This window comes from Peromyscus maniculatus, chromosome 3 (assembly GCF_049852395.1).
Source record: "Peromyscus maniculatus bairdii isolate BWxNUB_F1_BW_parent chromosome 3, HU_Pman_BW_mat_3.1, whole genome shotgun sequence".
Taxonomy (NCBI): domain Eukaryota; kingdom Metazoa; phylum Chordata; class Mammalia; order Rodentia; family Cricetidae; genus Peromyscus; species Peromyscus maniculatus.
This window is the reverse complement of record NC_134854.1, coordinates 78,083,022-78,104,697: the sequence shown is the minus strand read 5'-3', so window position 1 is coordinate 78,104,697 and position 21,676 is coordinate 78,083,022. Positions and strand designations below refer to the sequence as shown.

Here is a 21,676-nt window from a genome sequence, read left to right as displayed (position 1 = left end):
CAGGTGGGCCCATGGTCTGGGGTGCAGGTGGGCCCATGGTCTGGGGTGCAGGTGGCCCCATGGTCTGGGGTGCAGGTGGGCCCATGGTCTGGGGTGCAGGTGGGCCAATGGTCTGGGGGTGCAGGTGGGCCCATGGTCTGGGGTGCAGGTGGGCCCATGGTCTGGGGTGCAGGTGGGCCAATGGTCTGGGGTGCAGGTGGGCCCATGGTCTGGGGTGCAGGTGGGCCCATGGTCTGGGGTGCAGGTGGGCCAATGATCTTCTTGAGGCATGAGAGTCATCACGGAGGATGGGTCACTGAACACATGAACTAGCAAACTTGCTTCGGAATGGCAGCCCCTAAATGTTAAGTTTAGGTTCAAATTTCTTTATTTTTAATGCTTGTCAGTGAAGGTCTACCCCTGCCCTGCCACAATTTCATTCTACTTAATCTCACTATCAATTAATGCACTTTGATGCAGAGCAGAGTTTTAATGAGCCAAAAACTGTTTTAATAAGCCTAAATTGTTTTAGTTAGCATAACTGTTTTACAGCTAATTGTCGGTGATTTGAGTTTAAAGATCTAATAAATGCAAAAGATTTATCCTGGCTCCCTTCAGTGCCAAGTCCAGTGTTGAGAGCTGGGCTCCTCTTCCTGGCCTGAGACAGAGGCATCAGACTTAAGGGAGGCTGCTATGCTGGAGGCTGGAAGAGGGATGTAGCTGCTCTGGGCACAGATGGAAGACTCATGGAAGTTTAGTCTCAAAGCACCTTGTTGGGAGCCCTGCCTTTCCAAAGCCAAGTTCCCTGGGGCAACAGTAATGTCCCCAAACACTGACACTCAAAACCCACCCTAGAGAAACTTCCTAGTGGGGAGAGGTAGGGCTCAGAAGGGAGTATTTTTCAAGTTGAAGGTGTTCCAACACTCAGCCAGGGTTGAGAACTCCAAACGAAGGCAATGGAGTTAAAAAGATGTGTTCTTCAACATGCCCACCTGGGGAAGGGGTTTGTAGGCAGGAGGGTGGGGCTGCAGGCTGCTTCTCTCAAGCAAACCCTGGTAAAGCTCTGAAATCAGCATCCTAATTTCCAGAGAAGACATTAGTTCCATCCACATGGTTTTAACGTGATTACTACTTAGAGGCAGCCCAATAACCAAGACTTATTGGATAGGCAACAGGAGGTGAATTTTGAGGCAGAGCACGATTACTCATTCATTTACTGAATCTTCAATTCAATTTCATGTCCATGTTGGCCAAATGTCACAAACACCTGCTTGAAACATAGATTTTCTACAATGAGGGTACAAGCTGTGTGGGAAGCAATGCCTTCAAAACCGATGCACCCTAGCCTCACCCATTACACCCATGACCAGGGAAACCTGGTTACAATGGGCTCATCCCAGGCAGCTACTAATACAGCAAAGGTAACTGGGACTTTTCTCCCAGGCATATGATCCTCTCAGACAGACATTGTATGGAGCTTCACTCACTGAGATTACATTGGCCAATAAGACTGTAAGTAAAGGTCCAGAATGAATGCTTGAGTGGCCTTGTTCTCAAGAACTGGGAACACCATCTCATGACGTTAGTGTTAAGATCTGTCTGTTCTTCTGACTTGGCGAGTCCATTTCTGGAATGTCCCTCTATCCTCAATGCTTTGCTACTATGGTTTTCAGATGTTAAGGTGTCATGACTACTGCAGAAGACAAAACTCCATGTCATACTTGGTCAAGTGTCCTGAAGTCCAACCTAAGCTGTAAAGATCCCTACTATGGCGTTCTTTAAGTTTCATGGAAGCAATTAGCCTGAGGCACCTCATCACAATTTGGGAGGACTTCTGAGCTAGGCTAATTTAACTACATTTAGCTCACCACTTGAGACACAGGTTTGAAACGTTTTTCTTTGAATCTAAAAAGCCAGGGCATCAAGCCAGAAATACGTGGGCTTTAAACCATCACTGAGCATGAGCACAAATGTGTGTGTAAAGGCCTGTTCCTTTAGAATACAGCTCTTTGCACACTTGTGCTTAAATCCAGTCCTCACTGGGGAAATCTATCCTCCTGGAAAAGGCATGTCTTCTCTGGGGAGGATGGCACACCGACACCTAGAGGCAGAGCTGAGGAAGGGCGGGCTTGCAGATCACGTGCAGACTGTAACTCATTTACAGTCCAGAAGAGAAGAGAGCTTTAGCTGGAATCCCTTTATGGTGCACGGTAGGCCAATCCTACGATGTGGTTCGTGTATCTTCCTGTATGAACGAGCTCATCAGTCTGTGCTGTCTTGCTATGATGAAATCTGCTGAAAAGAGAAGTACTTGGGAAGAAGGGAGGAGGATGCGGGAGTATAAGAATGTCAGGGGAACGCGATCCCTGAGATCGAGTAGTCCATTTAAAGGATGGCTCATTCTTGTGTCATAACAAGGGCTAGGAAGCACCAGAGAGAAGTCACATCACCCTGGTATAAGGATTTCTTCCCAACAAGGTCTGTTCGTAACTTCAGGGTTGGGGCCTGGGGTTGGGGCTGGGGCTGGGACTGGGGTATAGCTCAGTGCATCCTAACACACAAGCACAAGCTCCAGTCCCAACTCTGAAAACTAAACTAATCCCCACTAATCCAGATGGCATCACAGCAGGGATGGTGAGGGAACACTGGGGGCTCTCTGGAGACCAACAGTCCTAGACCTGCGTGGGCAAGAGCTGGGCAGCCAGACAAGGCCTCAACTTGACAAATTCCCACTTCCTTGAATTTCTTTGTTCCTTAGGTAAGTGCACGGCATCTCAGTGTTCTACACAAAAATGTACTCGCACAAAGGCTTTTAAAGACAAAGCCCAAACGACAAATCCAGGCTCAAGACACTGGGAACTGCTGAGCCGGGCAGCCCCAGCCTCAAGAAACCAGTGACTTCCAGGACTCGCAAGGAAGCCAGGAATTAAGGCTGTAGACGGAAACCTACCCCAGCACGGCCTTCTCCATCCACACAGCCTTTCCTAGAAGCCACCAGCCTGCCTGGAGATGGCTGTCTCTTTGGCACAGAGCATCACTTGCTCATCTGCAGATAGTAGATTAGTGCCTGCTGGGAGCTGAGGGGGCAATGGAGGCTTAAGACAAATGGGAATGAGAATTCCTTCGGATATAAATGTTCTAAAGCTGGACTGTGGCTGTTTAACTCTCTAAGTACACTAAATTGTACACTTACAGTAATTTGCAGTATATAAGTTATACCCTAATGAAATGTAATTTTTAAAGACGTACCATGTTAAACACAAGCACATTTAACCAAATAAATGTATGACAGAAATGTCTTGGCTAAAAAAAAAAAAAGGAAACACAACAAATGGATTATAAATTTGTTCAGAATTCCTTCCACTTTAATTGTGAGGGTAAAATCAGGCAGCCACTGAGGAAAAATACAGTCCCTGGAAGCAATCACAATTCTCTGTGTAGTGGACATGATGAGTTATTCATTAGCACAAGTGGTCACGAGTTGCCAGCTGTTTTCATTCCTCTACTGTCTCCTTTTTGCCAGTCTCCTGCCCTTCAAAGAGGGGATACCTGGCCTCCACATCAGCCCAAGTGATGCTGCCATTAGCCAGATCACGGACCACACCAGGCAGTTCAGAGACCTGAGAGGGAAAAATGAGAGCAAGCATTAGCCATCTTGACATCTGTGAATAGAGTACTCGCCCTGAATTCAGGACCCTTGTACACAGCACGGAGCACGAACACTGTCTACACGATGACGAAGACCCTTCCCAAGCTGTGTTTGTTTTTGTAACTATGCTCATCCCTTCCTAGGCTGGGTCTTTGTTTTCAAGTCCCCGCACAGTTCAGCACTGCCACAAAGCTCCCCGTCCCGCTCTGCACCTCTGTGTTATGTGTTATGATTAACTCCTGCAGTTAATCAAGTCTACGAGGAGCAGCAGAGCCAGCGGCTGCCCAGCAGATGCAGGTGTTGGTGGCCACCAGCAGTGGTTTACAAAGTTGGGCCTCTGTAGGGCCTGTTAAAACCTTTCTGACACCTTCCCTCTCCTGCTGACTGACGGGTGGGCAGGTGTGGGTCTGCACCCCGCAGCTCTAACAACTTGCCAGGAGATGCTGGTGTTGAGGCTGCTCTGAGGCTCACACTTGGAGAACCACAGGCACTGGGAATGTTAGTTCCGAGCAGCCAGGACTGGTGTGTAAGGACAAGTCAGAAACCTGTGACTCATGAAGTGGACTGTGAACTCCTGGATAAGAGCAGTTTTTTATTTCTATTTTCCTTATTATAACTATATCAAGATGAATCCTAACAGGTACTCTGAATAAATATCTGCTCAAAGTTAAACTCAGCCAGGCAATTATCAGCTACAGTGCCCCTCCAGTCCCTTCCTGCAGCACTCAGCCCACCCTTCTGTGCTGATCCCACCTCACTTTCCCTTCTTGTTAATAAAAATCACAGAATACTCTATCTCTATGGACTAACACAGAGTTTACACACATTTTTATGTTTCTATAGAAATAAAATGATAAAAATGTCTAAGTTCCCAACGCTTGCCAATAAAACTATGGCAACAGCCTCATGGGATGACATTTCTCTTGCCCAATAAACAATCGACCATAAAAACAAACTGCCGGAGACAGAGCCCAGAGCAATCCAAGCGTCTATACAATATTAGAGAAGTGCTAATGGGCATTTTCATAATTAAACCAAACAGTTTTGGGAATCCGGGCTTTGTCTGATACAAACCAATCATTAATATCACAAAGTAAAAAGGACCAGGAATACAAATACATCAAAGTCTAATTCAAGCCAGTAGGAAGCTGTGCACGTGTCTAAGACGAAACATGTCAAAGAAAAGGCCAGTCACCTCTGCCCTTATCTGTCGCATGGAGTCTCGGTCCCTCAGCGTTGCAGTGTGGGGAGTCTTGTTCACCGTGTCAAAGTCAATGGTGATGCCGAAAGCCACGCCAATCTCATCCGTCCTCGCATAGCGCCTTCCAATGGACCCGGAGGAGTCATCTACTTTATGAGACACGCCATTCCTGGTCAGAGCTTCCGCTATCCAGAACAAAGTGAGATAAGAGTGAAAGACCGCACGCAGTAACTCAGTGTCAGCTGAGTACAGACTGAGATGCTCAGGAAACAGAGGACCCCGAGAAGAGAGAGCAGCTGGTCTCCCTTGCTGGAGCCCAGACAGCCACTGCTATCTACACCTGACAGAGCTATACGGGAAGGAGGCCCGGACGGGTGCTGAGGTAAGAGCAGCCACCCTGTCTGCACAGGCCTGAGCTGCTCACACAGGCTTCTCTTTTCCCAACTCAGAAGGGGCTAGCACTCCTGGGATCCTTTCCAGTGCTGTACACTCTGGCTATAGATCCAAGAGGGTGCCTCATTCAATAAGAGCAGCCAGGAATCCTTAAATCTGGCTCCTGACTCCCCCAATGCTAAGACAGCTGAGCAAGTATAAGAGCAGAGGATGAAATCACATTTATTCATACTCAATCTCCGCTTTTACTGAAACAGACAATACATTCTGTAAAACTGAGTCTGTTGACATTGCTCCCATGGAGATTACCCGATTGGATTTGCTTACATAATTCCTTGACAAATGGCATGAACTCTTGGTTTTGGCTCAGTGGAAGGACAGAACATTTGAATGGAGCAACCACAGCAGGGAAACTGAAGAACTAGATGGTTTAAAAAGAAAGAAATTCAAATGTTAGTTTATAAGTAATTGTTAACGTCCCAAAGCACACATAGATGTACTCAGTAGGTAACTCAGACCACTTGACTATCAAAATACCAGACACGGGATATGCTAATCAGTGACAGAAGGAACAGCAGAGAACCAGGGTGAGAGCTTCCTCTGAGCTTGGTCCAGCTCGATGATTCTCTGAACTATCTCCACTTCTAAGAGTGGATTTTCACCGCCCCTCTGCTGAGCTCACAGATACTAAAACTCCACGGTGTGAAAGCATTCTGAACACTGCTGTGTATGCATGGCGGTCAATTTACATAAAAGAAAGCCTCACCTTTCTGAGGACCACCTGATGCCCCTCCCAGAGAATTACATAACACATGGCAGTGCCCAAACCCCAACCCATCAGTTCTTCAGAGAAGAATCCACAGGCCTTGGAGACCAAGTGCAACCGAAAACTTGAATGAACTCAAACAGCAATACTGTACCAAAGAAACTGAACAAAAAAATAAAAGATGTCCCATCAGGATATAGGGAATAGTTCAACCCTCCTACACTATGCACGAATGAGTAACTCAGAGTCAAAGAGAGCAGATGTTCTGTAACAGGCCAAACAGCTGGCCATTTGGGGTTGGAATGACTGAAGGCAGTTCTTAAATAGCACTTGTACAAAAGGTTCATTTGAAGGCAAGAACATGCAACTTGAGAGTGGATCTGTCCCATTAAACCACTGAATGAGAGTCCAGGCTAGCTCCTAGTCCCAGCTTAATTATCCCTTGAGGGCAGGCAATGACAAATATCCCACTATAAGGGATTCTTGTACTCCAGCAACACCGAGGCCTACATCCCAGGATATTCAAAAGCCAACTCCCTCCTCCATCTTGTGATGATTCTATTTTACATGAGAAGGAACTTGCCTTTACAAAAAATATTTTTTTTTAATTTCACTGGAAATGTTTTCATACCAAATTTGTAGGCAAATGGATTAAGTAAGTGGGTGCTAATAATTCAGAAACATTTTTGGCTTCCCACAGCCTAATCAAATTTCTCTTCATGAAGGGACTCTATGTAATTCATAACCGTGTGACTAATTTATTCTTGTTTAGCCTTTATGAAATGTCTATTAAAGCTCTAGTTATATCAATACTGTTCAATTCAAAGAAACAGTCAAAAGACTTTTTTTCTTAAAAACTAAAAACCTTTCTATTAGAAAAGCAAGCAGGAAAAACATGAAGTAAAATCAACATCTAAAAGAACACCTTTAGTTCTGTACACCACCACTCCCTGACATGGGCTGTCTACATGGGTTCTACTGCCTGGGCCAGGCTGTCCTATCTACCAACGGAGGACAGCGGCTCCCTCACGTCGGGAGTGAAGACACAACTTTGATTGCTGAGACAAAAAGGGCAATTGCTGCTGCTGTTGTTGTTTTTGGTTGTTGTTGTCATCTGTTTTTCAAGACAGGGTTTCTATGTGTAACCCAGGCTGTCCTGGAACTCACTTTTTAGACCAGGTTGGTCCAGAACTCACAGAGGTCTACCTGCCTCTACCTCTTGAGTGCTGGGATTAAAGGTGTTTGCCACCACCACCCTGCCAAAAGGGCAATTGTATTAGCTACATAGTACAACAGTGTGTCAGACTTTCTAGAAGGCACCAAGAATTCACCTGTTCATCCTTCAAGGCTCAGTGCTTGGCAAAGAGCCGAGGGTTGACATTCAGTGTTACAAATATGCTCGGCTTTGGACTGTAGGTAATGAGACTGTTTCTTCAATCGATAAGATACAGGCAGAACCTCTCTCTTTTCTAGCCAGCTTTTTGACCATTCTCCTGGGAATCTGCTGATGTTACAGGAATATACTTCCAAGACAGCGAGATGACAAACAAAAAGGCTCACAATGTCAAGGAGACAGAGTGGAAGGCATGGAGCCAAGACACGAGGTCATCAAATGAAGAGAAAATTTGAGGGGATTGATGAGGCTTTTATAAACTCCAACGTCCTCAACGCTTGAATGCCGGGAAAGCTCCACCCCTGATGCTGCCCACTCTATTCTAGATGCTGTCAGGTGAACACTGGAATTATGGTGTGTGTGTGTGTGTGTGCGTTGGGGAAGTTATTAAAGGAAAACAAAACCCAACCCAACACTACACAAATGCCTGGGTCTCAGCTCTAAACTATCAGTTTGCTAGACTAGAACCCAGGGGTTTACACCTTATCTTACAAGTATGCCAGACAATCCAGGCAGCTTGCCTGGGTACTGAGAGCGCACAAACAATTTTGTTGTCTGGCCAAATTCCCACCTTTCTGAATTTCTAAAAACAAAGGGCCAAACCAGAAAGGACCACGTCAGGCACCAATGCGACACAGCTCCCCAAATAAGCCATCTCGGTGCAGAGACCACCAGTTAGCTGCAGCAATGGCTTCCAGAGTAACCTCACATGCTAAGGCTCAGATAAGACACAAGAGTGCCCTGCTTGAGTGTGCTCGTTCCAGGGACAGCTCACCGTTCTCTGCTCATCTCCTTCTCGGACATGGAATGTATGTTCCAGTATGGTATACATGATCCTGCCCAGGCCAAAGGAGGGCTCAATTACACTCGGAACAACTTCTTCCACTGCAAAAGAGGTGCCAATTCAGTGATATTCTCTCCAGAACCGGGTGATGCAACTCAGAGCCCTGAACTAATTAATCCGTGTACTAACGCTATCTCTACCCTAGACGGACTCTGATCTCTGAAGAGGAGGATGAGGAATACACTATAAGATCTATGTGCTAATAAACACACACACACACACACACACACACACACACACACACACACACACGATCCCTTTGAAGAGAATGTTAGAATCAAAGAATGTTAACCCAATTTAAGACTTGATTCACATATCATAAACACAAAGCTTGGCTTCCAGAAGCAGTCCTTCTAACTAGTAAGCGATGAACACAGCAGCAGCTACAATCACTCTCTACCACCCGTTTTGCCTTTCTAGGGAGCTAAGAGACCTGAAGCTTGTATTAAGACTTTGTGAAACCAACTACTGGGGACTAGAGAGATGGCTCCCAACTGTCTGTAGCTCCAGTTACAGGGACTCTGAAGCCTGGCATACATGTGTTACCCGGACATACATGTAGGCAAAATACCCATACACATAAAAAACAAACAAACAAAAAAAAAATCAAAAAAATCAAATCCCTTAAGCCAGACCTGGTAATGCAAGCTCATAATCAGGAGACTGAGAAGGGAAGATTGCTAGTTCAAGAACTGTCGGGACCAAAGCAACTTTAAGGCTAGCCCTGGACAACTAAGTAAAGCCCTTCTCAATATAAGAGATGATTACAAGGGCTGAAGATACAGCGCAATGGCAGACACTTGACTAGCAAGTGAGAGGTCTTTGGCTCAGTCCGCAATACTGCAAGAAACATGGAGAATAAAAAAAAAACTACCAACCCCGACGGCTAACAAAATTAACAAAGAACAATTCCTACATGCAACAACTATGATCTGTATTTGACTTTCTGGCTTGTTACCAGGAGAGAACACTTTCAGAGCCAAGTTAGTACCATTGTGTTCAAGGCTCTGGGGTCAGGAAACACTGCAGGTACAATCTGCTCAGGGCCCAGCATCCCATCAAACACGTTCCACGGGGCCCTGGAGCTCTTCCTTCCTTACTACATGGAGAAGCATCATCATCTACTCCAGGCCTCGGGGAGTTCCTGCTCTATGGGGCATGAGATAACCAGGACCAACGACTCCCTGGTCTAAAGAGAGGCTATTTTTTATCTGTGATAAAGGAGGCACTGTTGTCACGTGCTTGCAAAAGTGCTTTCACTTCCTGTACAATGTGCTGCACTCATCCTATCAAAAGATGCACCTTGCTGGCCAAGTGCCCTCCTGCCAAAGACCGTCAGCACCACCCGAATAATAAACTGTACTAACAGAGTCACACACTATGGCTCACTATGGCACCTGCCTACCTAGCATGGACAAGGCCCCAGGTTCAATCCTTAGTACCACAGGGGAAAGAATGAATTAATTTTAGGAATATAACCAAGGAACTTTTCCTGTCCGTCCTTTGTAGCATCTGAGTAATGGCAAAGTGTAGGCTCTGAAGCAGCTGTCAGGACACAATGGCCGTCCTATTCACCCCTGTGCTGGACATGAGGCCAGGTCTACCTGTCCACTGGCCATAGCTTTTCAAATATCTACAAGAGTTTCTAAGAGCTTCATTTCAGATCCAAGTCACCTTCACACGTGCTCCAAAATATACACTGCCTAACCCACCGAATCTGCCTGACAAAAACAGATCATTATCCTGAGCTTTACAAAAGACATTAAAAGCAAAAGAACTATCGTAAAGCTTTTTTACCCCGCCCCGAAAAAACCCCAGCAATGTAGATTAGGGGAAAGAAAGCCCTTTTACTCAAGAAACAAAGAGACTTCTCCTAAAAGCAGTAATGTTTTCAGTCAGATTTCACCCTATGTACCTTGGGCCATAGAAAAAACAAGCATTTTCATTGTTCAGTACGGAGACAAGCCTCTTTAAAGAGAAAGACACCCAAGTAAAGGCTTTTCCATATCCATTAAGTGGCTTTTCTCTTCAAAACTTACATAAAATAGTTAAACCTTTCTTTCTTTCTTTTTTAAATTCAGGATTCATGACTGTTATTTGCTTGTTTCTTTATTGTTCTCATAAATTACCGTGTAGTGTTTTCTGGAATCTCTTCACACCGACCATGTCTTTCGTTAACTGAAATGTTTTCCCTTCAGTTTCAATAGTGAATTCCCTACAAACAGAGAAAAAAAGGACAAAACTTGGTACACAGCAGTTAAAACAAGTCCCCCTTCTCCAGGATGCTGAACCAGCCCTCATTTTAAGGGCTAACACAATTTGGTCTTTGCTCCAGATGACAACTCAAGTCAAGTCAAAGTCACTTCATAAGGACACCAAATTATTACCCAAACAATGGAACTAACCACATCCTGGAGAAGATGTCGAAAGTGTGGCTCACTTTATAAGTCTACAAGTGATTTAACGGCAAATTCCTCTGATCTTGAAGTAAAAATTAAATATAACAACTTAAAAAAAAAGGTGTTTTAGAGTAGCCAGATCTGTTTGATATGGCTCTTCAGGGAAAATGACCACTGTTCCTCCCACTATCCCAGCAAACATAAACACAAACGAGCTCATTATCACGCAAAAATAAAATAAAGATAACTTTAAACAAGTTCCCCGACTGTTTGCTCTGTGAGTATAAAACACTGCCCCCAAGGCTGCCATAAATTCGCATCCTGAGATCAGTTACAGGTTACCAGGGGCACTCCACAGGGCCCTACATTCCAGCTATTTTCATTCATTCATTCATGGTTTTTTTTCTCTTTTTTTTTTTAAATTTATTTATTTATTATGTATACAGTATGCCTGCTGGCCAGAAGAGGGCACCAGATCTCATTACAGATGGTTGTGAGCCACCATGTGGTTGCTGGGAATTGAACTCAGAACCTTTGGAAGAGCAGCCAGTGCTCTTAACCTCTGAGCCACCTCTCCAGCCCCCCATTCCAGCTATTTTCTCACTATGAAGGGCAGTTTGCATTTCTCTGGCCTGATGGCAACCCAGAACTAGGAAAGAGCCCTCCTGTGGTTGTCCTGAAGCTGTATGGGGTCCTTGTTACCATTACCAAAATGCAGGGCTCTTCCTGTCATAATCTTCTGCCTCATCTGGATGGTCTCCACTGACCTCCTGTAGTAACTATTGGTTTGAAGTGTGTGTGCGCACAGTGTCATGTACTCTGTGAGTAGTCTAAATGCAGAGTAGGAAACACCTATAGAACAGTTAGAATTAGCAAGAAGATAGCCATTGCTGGAGAGGAAGCCCAGCAAATGGTCCTGCAGAGTCCACGACTACTAACAAATGCAAACATACACACCATCGTGGCCTCAAGTTCCCAAGTCCCCTCTCTGTGCCCTCACTCAAAATGACAATTAATCCACTTTCCATTACAGGAAGTGTCTTTCCCAGGCTTCTATGTGACTAGTCTATGATGAGACTGGAAGGCAACCCTTCAGTAAGAGAAGTCATGAACTAGGTCAGGTCTCTTGTGTACTGTTTTTTCATTTTGTTTCATTTGAGTCTTTTTGTTGTTGTTCTTGTGTCAACCCACCCTCCCGAAAATGGTGGAGAGCGATACACAAAGGGAGAGGCGGTGGAGGAACAGTGTTCTAACGCACTGTAGACTGCTCTACAAATGGCAAATTCAGTTATTAACAGTGTGCCTTCTCATTCCTAATGCGGTCCTCTGCTGCTCAGTCTACCAGTTACAGCAGACATCTACTGTAACTAAGTCGCCTGGCTTCTCTTCAGTTTTGTGGTTTATATGTTATTTTAAGTTCTAGGTTTCAGTTGTGTACACATCTAGAAATGACATGACCTCTTGGATTACATGTTCATCGTTATAAAGTGTGCTTCTCTGACCTTTTAATTTCCACTGTCTGGAGTTGGCTTTGACACTAACATAACCACTCCAACTTTTGGCTAATATTTATATTAAAAACTTGATCCTTTTACTTTTAAACCCATTTCTTTATTACCACTGAAGTAAGTTTGGTGTAAACTGCAGTTAATCAAGTCTGGAACTTTTGGAGCAGACTGACTGACGATCATTAATTATTTTATTTCACTGGCATTTAGTACAAATCTGCCATCTTACAAGTTTTTTTTTTTTTTTTTTTTTTTTATCTGTTCCAACTGTTCCTTGTCCCCTTTTACCAATTTTCTAGAGGTTTTTTTTTTCATCAGGTTTTATCACTCCATCAATTTTTACAGTAGTACATTCCCAGTCATTTGTTCTTACTTTGGCATGCATTTTATTTCCATACATAAATTCCATAACACTGTCGCCTTTGCTTTAAATAGTTTGTTCTCTTTTTGTATGTGCAGGATTGTCCGTGTGGCACATGTGAAGGTCAGTGGTTGTGTGGGATGTCTTCCTTGAGCCCCTGAAATCTGCCACACAGTACTGAGGTTCAGATGCACTGCACAAAGTGTAGCTTTTATGTGGGGGTTGGGGTGGGAACTCGTGTCCTCAGGCCCACATAGGAAGCACTGGATCCCCTGAGCCATCTCCCCAGTGCTCAGTCCCCCGTCTTTCTACAGAACTTACAGCATGATTTATACTCACTCCCGAGTTCTCACTGTTAAAGCTCCTGCACGGTTAGGAGAGATCTGCACTCCAACACTTCCTGGAGCGTTTGCCCCGTCTGACAGTACTGCTGAGTCTGGCACATCTGTACCTTTGGCTCTAGACACCTAAAGACCCTAACCCAGTGTTCTGGCTCCTATCATTCTGACAAGAACTCGAGATCGTTCTTATCTTTTTTGGCTGTTATATCATGACTTTCTCCCCTACTGGCCGCTGTAAAGGTTTTTCTCATTATTCCCAGTCTTCAGCCATTTGAGTCTTATGTGTGTGCCATCATGTGATTTTCTGTCTTCAACCTGCCTTAGTCAAGCTCTTAAATCTGAAACTGTTTCTTGCAACCGTATCATCAGATGTTTGCTCCATACACTGTGACTATCAGGCACATGTTTGTCTGGCACTGTCCCATGGCATCCCCAGCCTCTTACTTTTGATGCTCTATGGATAGTTTCTCAAGTTGTGACCTTAAATTAAATGATCTCTCCTCTACACTGCTTAATTCACTACTGCCCCATGCAGCATGGAGGCAGCAAGTCGAGGGGACAACTGGTATTTGTGTTTACACTTCCACTTCTCACAGTGGTTCATGTTCCCGTTTATAGTCTTTATTAAAGGCTGTGTTTGTGAATGTATGCCATATGTGGGTCGGTGCTCACGGAGGTCAGAAGAGGCCTGGAGCTGGATGCGCTCTTCACTGTTGAGCCATCTCCCCGGCCCTTCCTTTATATTCCATAAGAATATGAACACATATGTAACCACCTTACTATATTTGTGCACTTTCTAGTTATGTTCCGTTATTTCTAGGTCTTTTAATTAATTTCCCTCATTAGGAGTCATTTTTTGCTGCTTTTACCGATGTTCGATAACTTTTTATTACTGTAGGTGCTGTACTGTTTGGTGCTGGATTTTGTTGTATTCCTTTAAAGACTCGCCACTGTTGCTTTTATATTTATGATGACAGAGTACTCCACGCCTCCAGAAAAAAGTTAGATTAGCTTCTAATCTAACTCAGGAGTTCCTCCATGAAAATCACTAGAAAAGAATCTCCTCCTGCCTGTTCTTCTGAGATGCTGGGGATTGAAGCCGGCACAGTGATCATAAAGATAATAAAAAGATATTTCTAGGATATAATGCTGAAATTCTAGCAAAGAGAGTTACTTAAGCACAAGTAAGTCATGGACAGCATTCACCTTAAAACCCTTCTAGAAACACTCATCTTGGCCCTGCTCAGCCTGCAGTGGCCCCGGGGAGAAGCAGCAGCTCACCCTTTCTCATTCAGCAGCTGCTCCATCTCGGTAATGTAGCACTCGTCACAGGCGCCAAGGTACTCCATCACCAGCTTTGCGTCCTTCTTGTACGCCTTGCCCACTGCTCCCTTATTGGGCTCAAACTGTACAACGTTGACTGTTTTGTATGCAACAGTCAAGGAATCACAACACAGCACTGCTTTAGGATTTGGAAAACAATCTCACCACTCAATCACAGTGTAAAACACCATTAGTCCTGTCAGCAGCAGCATCCCAGACCCTGCTATTCCTCTTTTAAGCACAAGATGAACCAGGTACAGCCTTACTGGCGTAGGAGCTGGGAGATGATTCTGTTGGTAAAATTCACACAAGCATGAGGATCTGAGCTCAGGCACCCAGCACCCTGTTCGTGCCTGTTCGTGCCCACAATTCTAGCATTCAGGAAGCAGAGACAGGAGGACTCCTTGGGGCTGCTGTTCAGCCAGTCTTGGTGAAATCAGTGAACTCCATTTTCAGTGAGAGACTGTCTCAGAAAAGAAGGCAGAAGCAATAGAGGGAGACACTCAATGTGGACAGCTGGGTCCCACATGCATATGTCTTCATGCACCCACACACACGAACATTCACACACAAATCACATACAAACGAAGAATAAATGAATGCCATTAACAAAGAGTTTTAAGGTTACAGTGAAATAAAGGAGGTATTATCTAATCCACAATATATCTCAATCCACAACACAGAAACTTCTGGCAATGTCTTTGGCCAATGAGGTTGCTCATCAGGGAAAAGTGCTTGGTTCAAAGACGACAGCCTGAATTAACTCCCAGGACCCACAGGACAAAAGGACGGGAGTGACTCCTGGAAGTGTCCTGACCTCCACGCATGTGCTGTATCAAAAGCACAAACAAGCCATAAGTCAATGTAATTTTCTTAAAAATCTGGTTTTGTCACTAGTCAACCCTAAGAATCAGCTCACAATTTCAGAGCCAGATAAAGAAGCAAACTCAGCCGGGCATGGTGGCACACGTGTTTAATCCCGGCACTCAGGAGGCAGAGGGAGGTGGATCTCTGTGAGTTCCAGACCAGCCTGGTCTATAGACTGAGTTCCAGGCCAGCCAGGGCTGTTATACAGAGAAACCCTGTCTAGAAAAACCAAAGAAGGGGCAACTTCCCATTCTGATAATTTGCAGAGCCAATGAGCTAAATGATCTTAAAATGGCTCTCCAGTTTTAGCAGAACAACATTCACCAGGTATCATATATGAAGGTGAGGTGCAGAGAAAGGTATGTTGGCGACATCTGAGAAAAAGGAGCACCCAGAAAGACATTCTGGGTACACTTCTAAATGTGTGTGTCTTTCAGGGTCTAATGCTGTGCGTGTTCGTGAGACCCTCCGTAGGGACTAGGAAAGGAGCAATGAGGGGTACCAACCAGCAAGTTTCAACAATTCCAAAGCTCTCTGTTTATCCACAAGACAAGGGACAAGCTGGGGCTCACACACCTCTAGCCTTAAGTTTGGAGTGGCCAGAAAGGATATGGGTTCTTTCAGAGGTTTCTCAGCTACTAGTGGAACTTTGGTGACTCGAGCATGACAGGACAGGTCGTAGCAGGAACGATCAGCACATCCAACGATCTCAATCCAGCCCTAGGAAGACAGAACCAACGAATTCATTTCCTGCTCACAATGGCTTTGTTCATGAAAGCATGCAGACAATAACTTCCAAATATTCAGGGACAGTTCAGTTAGAGAATCTCCAATTGAATTTTGTAAATTATTAAAAAAAGAGGGAGGGGGGAGAATAGGGGAACCCATGGGTGATATGTAGAACTGAATGGTATTGGTAAAATAAAAAATATATATATATATAAAAAAAAACATTTTCGTACAAGAGGGAGTTAACACTCCTATCAAGTACATAGAGGAATTAACACTGTATACTCAGTAGCCTTATTTTCCAGGCTGACACACAACACCATATTTCAACTCTGCAGCAAATGAATAATCTACAAGTTGATTATGGAAATTAAACAGGAGTCTGATCAAAACCTATAGGCTTGGCTCAGATTTATAGCCAGGACTGAAAACAAATGTGGTAGAAATTATTCCTCCCACTGGATGAAGTGCAATTAAAAGGCTAACTTTAGTTTAGTTTAGGCTGGGCATGAATGTAAGCACCAGACTCAGTTCACTTAACTGAGCTAAAGGCATCTCACACAAGTGGATAAAGGATCAGTCACTGAGAAACAGAGGTGTCACACTCCATTTCTTTTTAATACCCAAGATACGAAATTAAAAAAAAAAAGTTTTCAAATAACATATGTTGGAGTGATTTGCCTGTAGCACCCCTAAAGTCCTACACTGACACCCTAACTTCCTCTGTGACGGCACAGGGAAGAGGTGCCTTCAGGAAGCTTCAGGTAGAGTTATATGGGTTGAGTGCCCTTCACTGGAGAACTCAGTGGACAGCTTTCTTGCCCTCTTCCCACAGGTGAGCAGAAAAGAAGATGGCCAAGACGGTAAACCCAGTAAAGCATAAACTAAGACACACCTTTACAGATGTACCATGTGGGTAAGAACAAGAAAGTCTGTAAAAGCTAATCTTAGCTACTGCTGAGGGCAGTAGACAGACATGCACACATGCAAGCATGCTTGCCACCTCTATCTAAAAAGTATTGCAAATTCCAGCCATTGGTGGCTGCTTAGAATAAAGAAGGTAATGAAAAAACTTATAAACTCAGAAATTTAAAAACGAAACCACAAAAAAAGGCATTCAGGCTTTTAGGCTGGGTGGGGAGGCAGAGACCAGGTGAGCCTTGGGAGATGAGCTGGAGGCCAGCCTGATCTACAAGGAGTTCCAGGGACAACCAGAGATACAGAGAAATCCTACCTTGAAAGACCAAAAAAAAAAAAAAAAAAAAAAAAGGGGCAGTGAAAGCATGTAATTTGAATAATATGACATTCACTACTTAACACATCCATAAGTGTTACTTGTGCTCTTAAATATACATCTGGATGGCTATTCTTCATGAATATAATAATTACCATACTTAAAAACTAAACCAAAAAGTAGAATTACTCTTAGTAATATAAAGCTGGAAATGCAGCTTTGGGAAATAGGTTACCCTGTTCAAAATAGAAGAGTGTAACTATGACTTCTCTCTCTCTCTCTCTCTCTCTCTCTCTCTCTCTCTCTCTCTCTCTCTCTCTCTCTCTCTCTCTTCCACCCCCCTCCCCTCCATCCCTCCCTCCCTTTTACATCTGTCTATAACAGAAACACATGAAAAGAAAGCATCAGTTTTTAAATGAGAGGGCTAAGCAGCCTGGATCCACTCAGGAGGCCAAGCCAGGAAGATCAAATCCCAGGCAGAATGTCTTTAAAGGTACTCCCTTCTCTCTGTTGATCTGAAGCTTTTGCTTTTATTTAGCCCTAACATCTAACGTCCATAACAGAAGTCAGTCTCCATGCTAGGACCCCCATGCTTGGATCCCTGACCTCAAACGTCAAGGACATCACTTGGAGTAAGACAGTTTGGACTCTAACCCAGCTGAACTCCCTCCTAAAGACTGGGAGAATCTGCATCGCAGGGGCTTTAAGACACACGGGGCAGCCCCTCTTTGCAGGAGCACAAGTCAAGTGTTGTCTAGTTAGTCTCTCTGGTCCACTCTGGCACGAAGAACAGTAAGCATCAGCAGAAACCTCACTGCAGTCTACTTACATAGGACGTTTTATAAGCAACAATAGAAACCTCACTGCAGTCTACTTACATAGGACGTTTTAGACTCAGCATCCCAGCAGTCACACGCATAATGGGCCATCTCATTCTCCATGTGCTGCCGGAAGCGGAGTTTCTCAGGAGATATTCCAACCTTCGTGAGGTAGAGGTAGATGCGGCCAATGAAATAGCCTAATACTGAGTTGTTAATCACCCCCTGAACAAAGAAGAGTGCAGCAGGGAAAATACACATCAGTGTCTTTGAAGACCAAGGAACGATCTGTACAATTTCATAGTCTACTAAAAAAAGGACACACAGAGTAAACTTTCCTCCTGCTTTCAGAATGAAATGAGATCCTGGTTATTTTTAAAGTGGTAACGTCAAGTTAACAAGTTAATAATGAAGTTGTCAAAATAGAGGTGTACACCCTTAATCCCAACACTTGGGAGGCAGAGGCAGGCAGATCTCTGTGGGTCCCAGGCTAGAGTGCTCTACAGAATGAGTTCCAGGACAGCCAGAGCTAAATAGTAAGACTCTGTCTCAAAAAACAACACAACAAAAACAAAAATGCCTAATGTCCATGGACTCAACTGCTGCAGCACACTGTCAGCCCTACACCATATACTTCCTAAATCCAGTTTAAAATGACCCAGATTTAAATTAACTAAAGAGATAGATTGAATTTTTTGTTTTCCAAGACAGGCAGTCCTGGAACTCACTCTGTAGATAAGGCTGGCCTCGAACTCACAGAGATCTGCCTGCCTCTGCCTCCTGAGTGCTGGGATTAAGGCATGTGCCACCACTGTCTGACCTTGAATTTTTTTGCTTTTTTTTAAATATATTCTTACCCACTGAAATTCCTCTGCTCCATATAGTATGTATCATTTTATAACTTTAGTACCAGATCTTAGAAATGGTCTAGCCTCACCTCCCACCACTGCAAGGATGTCCACTGGTTAATTTCATCAACTTGACACACACCTAGAGATCCCTGAGAAGAAGGAATCTCAACTGAAGAACTGCTTCCATAAGATTGGCCAGTGGGCATTTTCTTGACTGTTGTGAAAGGCATATAAGTCCTTGTGCTCACAGAGAAGCAATAAGGAAACTAGGAACACACAGGATTGTCTCTTTAAAGGGAGATGGATAACCTGTTTTCTGCCCCAAGGCTGGGGCTAAGTCTTGGTTAATAGCCTGGTGACCTTGATCTTCCCCAAGACCCTTGAGTTTCTTTGTCTCAGTCAATCCACAGCACTATCCTGCCCTAGACCCTTATCTTGACCCTGTTTACTCAGGTAATCTTTATGGAAGATGTTGCTTGTATTTTAAAGAGTTGGAAATAGTCATGTCTTAAGCTTTGTTGTGCATATGGGATTGAGTTAAATAACACCAGGAAACTTTTTTTCCAAATTCTGGTGTGCTTAAATATGCCTAAAATAAACCACTCAGGGACAGACTCTCAAAGTTTGAACCAACACCAGCTACTGAGTCATGCTAAACCAAACTACCCTCTTAGCTCTCAAAGAGAGTTCCTCTGCTGGCCAAGGTGGGTGCAGAGACCCCTGCAGATTGCTAATATAGGAGGGCCCAGACTACTAGGGGTGGAACCATCCCTGGAGAGGGGTGCCTGAGCTGTGTAAGAATGGGGGCGTAGCAAGCCAGGAGAAGCAAGCCAGTAAGGAGCATTTCTCCATTGGTTTTGTTTCAAGCTCCTAACTTGGCTTCTCTCAATGATGGACTACAGCCTCTAAATAAACCCTCTCCTCCCAAGTTGCTTTTGGTTATGATCTTTAACACAGCAGATCATTTCCACAAAATGGGCGGTACCTCTTCTTGTATATGTCTGGGACCAGATACATATATGTCTTGCTCCTCCAGGCAAGTCAATCACTACTGGGAAGCAGCTAATGAGGCTAAGTTTCCACTCACTCACTTCTCTAGGCAGATATTTAAAGAAACCCACCAGCATACAGGCCTTTAACCCCATGCTCTTGGCAACACAAAGAGGCTTGAATCCAGAGTGTTTGATTTTCCTGAGTAAAATTCTGTCTCTCTCAAAGTGGTGCAGATTGTTAAAGTAGGATCAGTTAGATACAGTACACAGTCCAAACCAAGGTCTATTTTCTAAGTGCTCTGCTCGACAAGAATTTTATTTTAAATGTATGTGTGTGTGCAGAGGACAACTTGCAGGAGTTGGTTCTCTCCTTCCACCACGTGGGTCCCGGGAATCGAACTCAAGTCCCCAGACTCAGCAGCAGGTGCTCTACTTGCTGAACCACCTCCCTGGCCCATCTGCTAACATTTTCCTTTTTTTTTAAATTTTAATTTCACATACATTGGTGTTTTGCCTACATGTATATCTGTATGAGGGTGTCAGATCCCCTAGAACTGGAGTTAGAGACAGCTGTGATAAGCCATGTGGGCGCTGGGAACTGAACCCGGGTCCTCTGGAGAGCAGCCTCTGAGCCATCTCTGCAACCCCTGAACATTTTTCTTAACTCAGCCTCATGGCTCAGAACTGGGTGTATCTATATAAAGCAGACACTACGTGGGGACTGGAGCTGTAGCTCAGAACTAGGTCACTTGTTCAGCATGCGCGGCGGACCTAGGTTTGCTCACCAGTACCACAGACAAAACTGTCAGGGGCTGAGGATGCAGTTCATGCACTTGCCAAGCCTGCACATGCCTTTGGGCTTGACCCACAATGCTGCAAAATAAATAAACAAAAACACCGCTAAAGTCAAATATTTCCTCACCCAGTGCACAACCAAGTTGCTAAGCACTGCCATCCGAGACTGGGCATAATCTACATCAGTTTCCTCCAGAGTCTCTCACCTGCTCGACAGCGTCTCCCAGGCGCATCTTCCGAGCAGACTGTCCGCTGACCTGGGCTTTCGCTGAGTACAGATAAAGGCAGAGGTCGGCCACACTCTGGAACTTGGGATGGTCTTTCTCAGTGGGGTCTACAAAGTGCTCAATCTCCGCCATTGTGAATTCCCTGGAAGAGAAAAGAAAGAAATCGGCAGGCTTAGTTATAAAACTCAGTCAACAACAGCTCCTACTTCCAGCTGCTCATTCCTCCACAGATAAAGGGCCCAAACTCCAGGAATTTCTTGTGACCAAGCAAAACGCTGGCTTTCTAAGGAAATTACCCAAAGACTTTAAGATTAAGTTTCTATAGGTGGTTGTTTCTTAAAAAAAAAAATCAGTAACTGGCCTGGGCTACAACTTCATGGTAGAGTTCATACTTACTATGCTCAAGGTCTTAGGTCCACTCCATAGTATCAAAATAACAACAACAATAAAAATAATAATAACTTCAGCAACAACCTGCTTTCAAATATTAACTCCTTCTATGTAGCTATACCCAAGAGTATCAGTTATAAGATTTTTGTTTGTTTTGATTTTTTTGAGCAGGGTTACTCTGTGTAGTTCTGGAACTCACTCTAGAGACCAGGCTGACCTCGAATTCAGAGAAATCCGCCTGCTTCTGCCTCCCAAGTGATGGGATTAAAGGCATGTGCCATCACTAGCTGGCAATAAAAATATTTTTTAAAAGCGGATTAATACAGCCTTTAAAATAGGAAGACAAGCAAAGGCCACATACAAGAGCAATGAGATGCTGAACAGCGACACCCACATAAAACGATTCTGCTTAAAGCATCAGGTCTTTGCACAAATATATACTAAAGAAGCCACAGACATTTACTTTCCAGAGAATGGGAAATTAGAAGTGAACTGAAATGGTTCTCCGGGTTTTAAAGCAGTTTGACTGACTGTGTTTTATGGCTCCAAACAAGTAAATGACTGATAATGGCACCAAACAGCTGGTCTCGTTAGAGTAAGAGCTTCTAAATAAAGT

At 44.2% G+C, this 21,676-nt stretch overlaps 1 protein-coding gene across 2 annotated transcripts in view; it reads right to left on the bottom strand.

The window, feature by feature from the left end:
* Positions 1–3,315: 3,315 nt before the first annotated feature.
* Gars1 (glycyl-tRNA synthetase 1) overlaps positions 3,316–21,676 on the bottom strand; it is a 41,201-nt gene continuing 22,840 nt past the window's right edge. The window contains exons 9-17 of one of the 2 annotated variants that reach the window (XM_042273360.2): positions 20,650–20,812; positions 17,866–18,030; positions 15,637–15,744; positions 14,116–14,261; positions 10,355–10,440; positions 8,157–8,266; positions 5,550–5,643; positions 4,824–5,014; positions 3,316–3,599 (exon numbers count right to left, since the gene is read on the bottom strand). In XM_042273360.2, the coding sequence (XP_042129294.2) occupies positions 3,474–3,599; positions 4,824–5,014; positions 5,550–5,643; positions 8,157–8,266; positions 10,355–10,440; positions 14,116–14,261; positions 15,637–15,744; positions 17,866–18,030; positions 20,650–20,812 (1,189 nt within the window). In that variant the 3' untranslated portion in view covers positions 3,316–3,473. Of the gene's footprint in view, positions 3,600–4,823; positions 5,015–5,549; positions 5,644–8,156; positions 8,267–10,354; positions 10,441–14,115; positions 14,262–15,631; positions 15,745–17,865; positions 18,031–20,649; positions 20,813–21,676 lie in introns of both variants that reach the window. The other variant, XM_076566846.1, reaches the window with a different exon arrangement.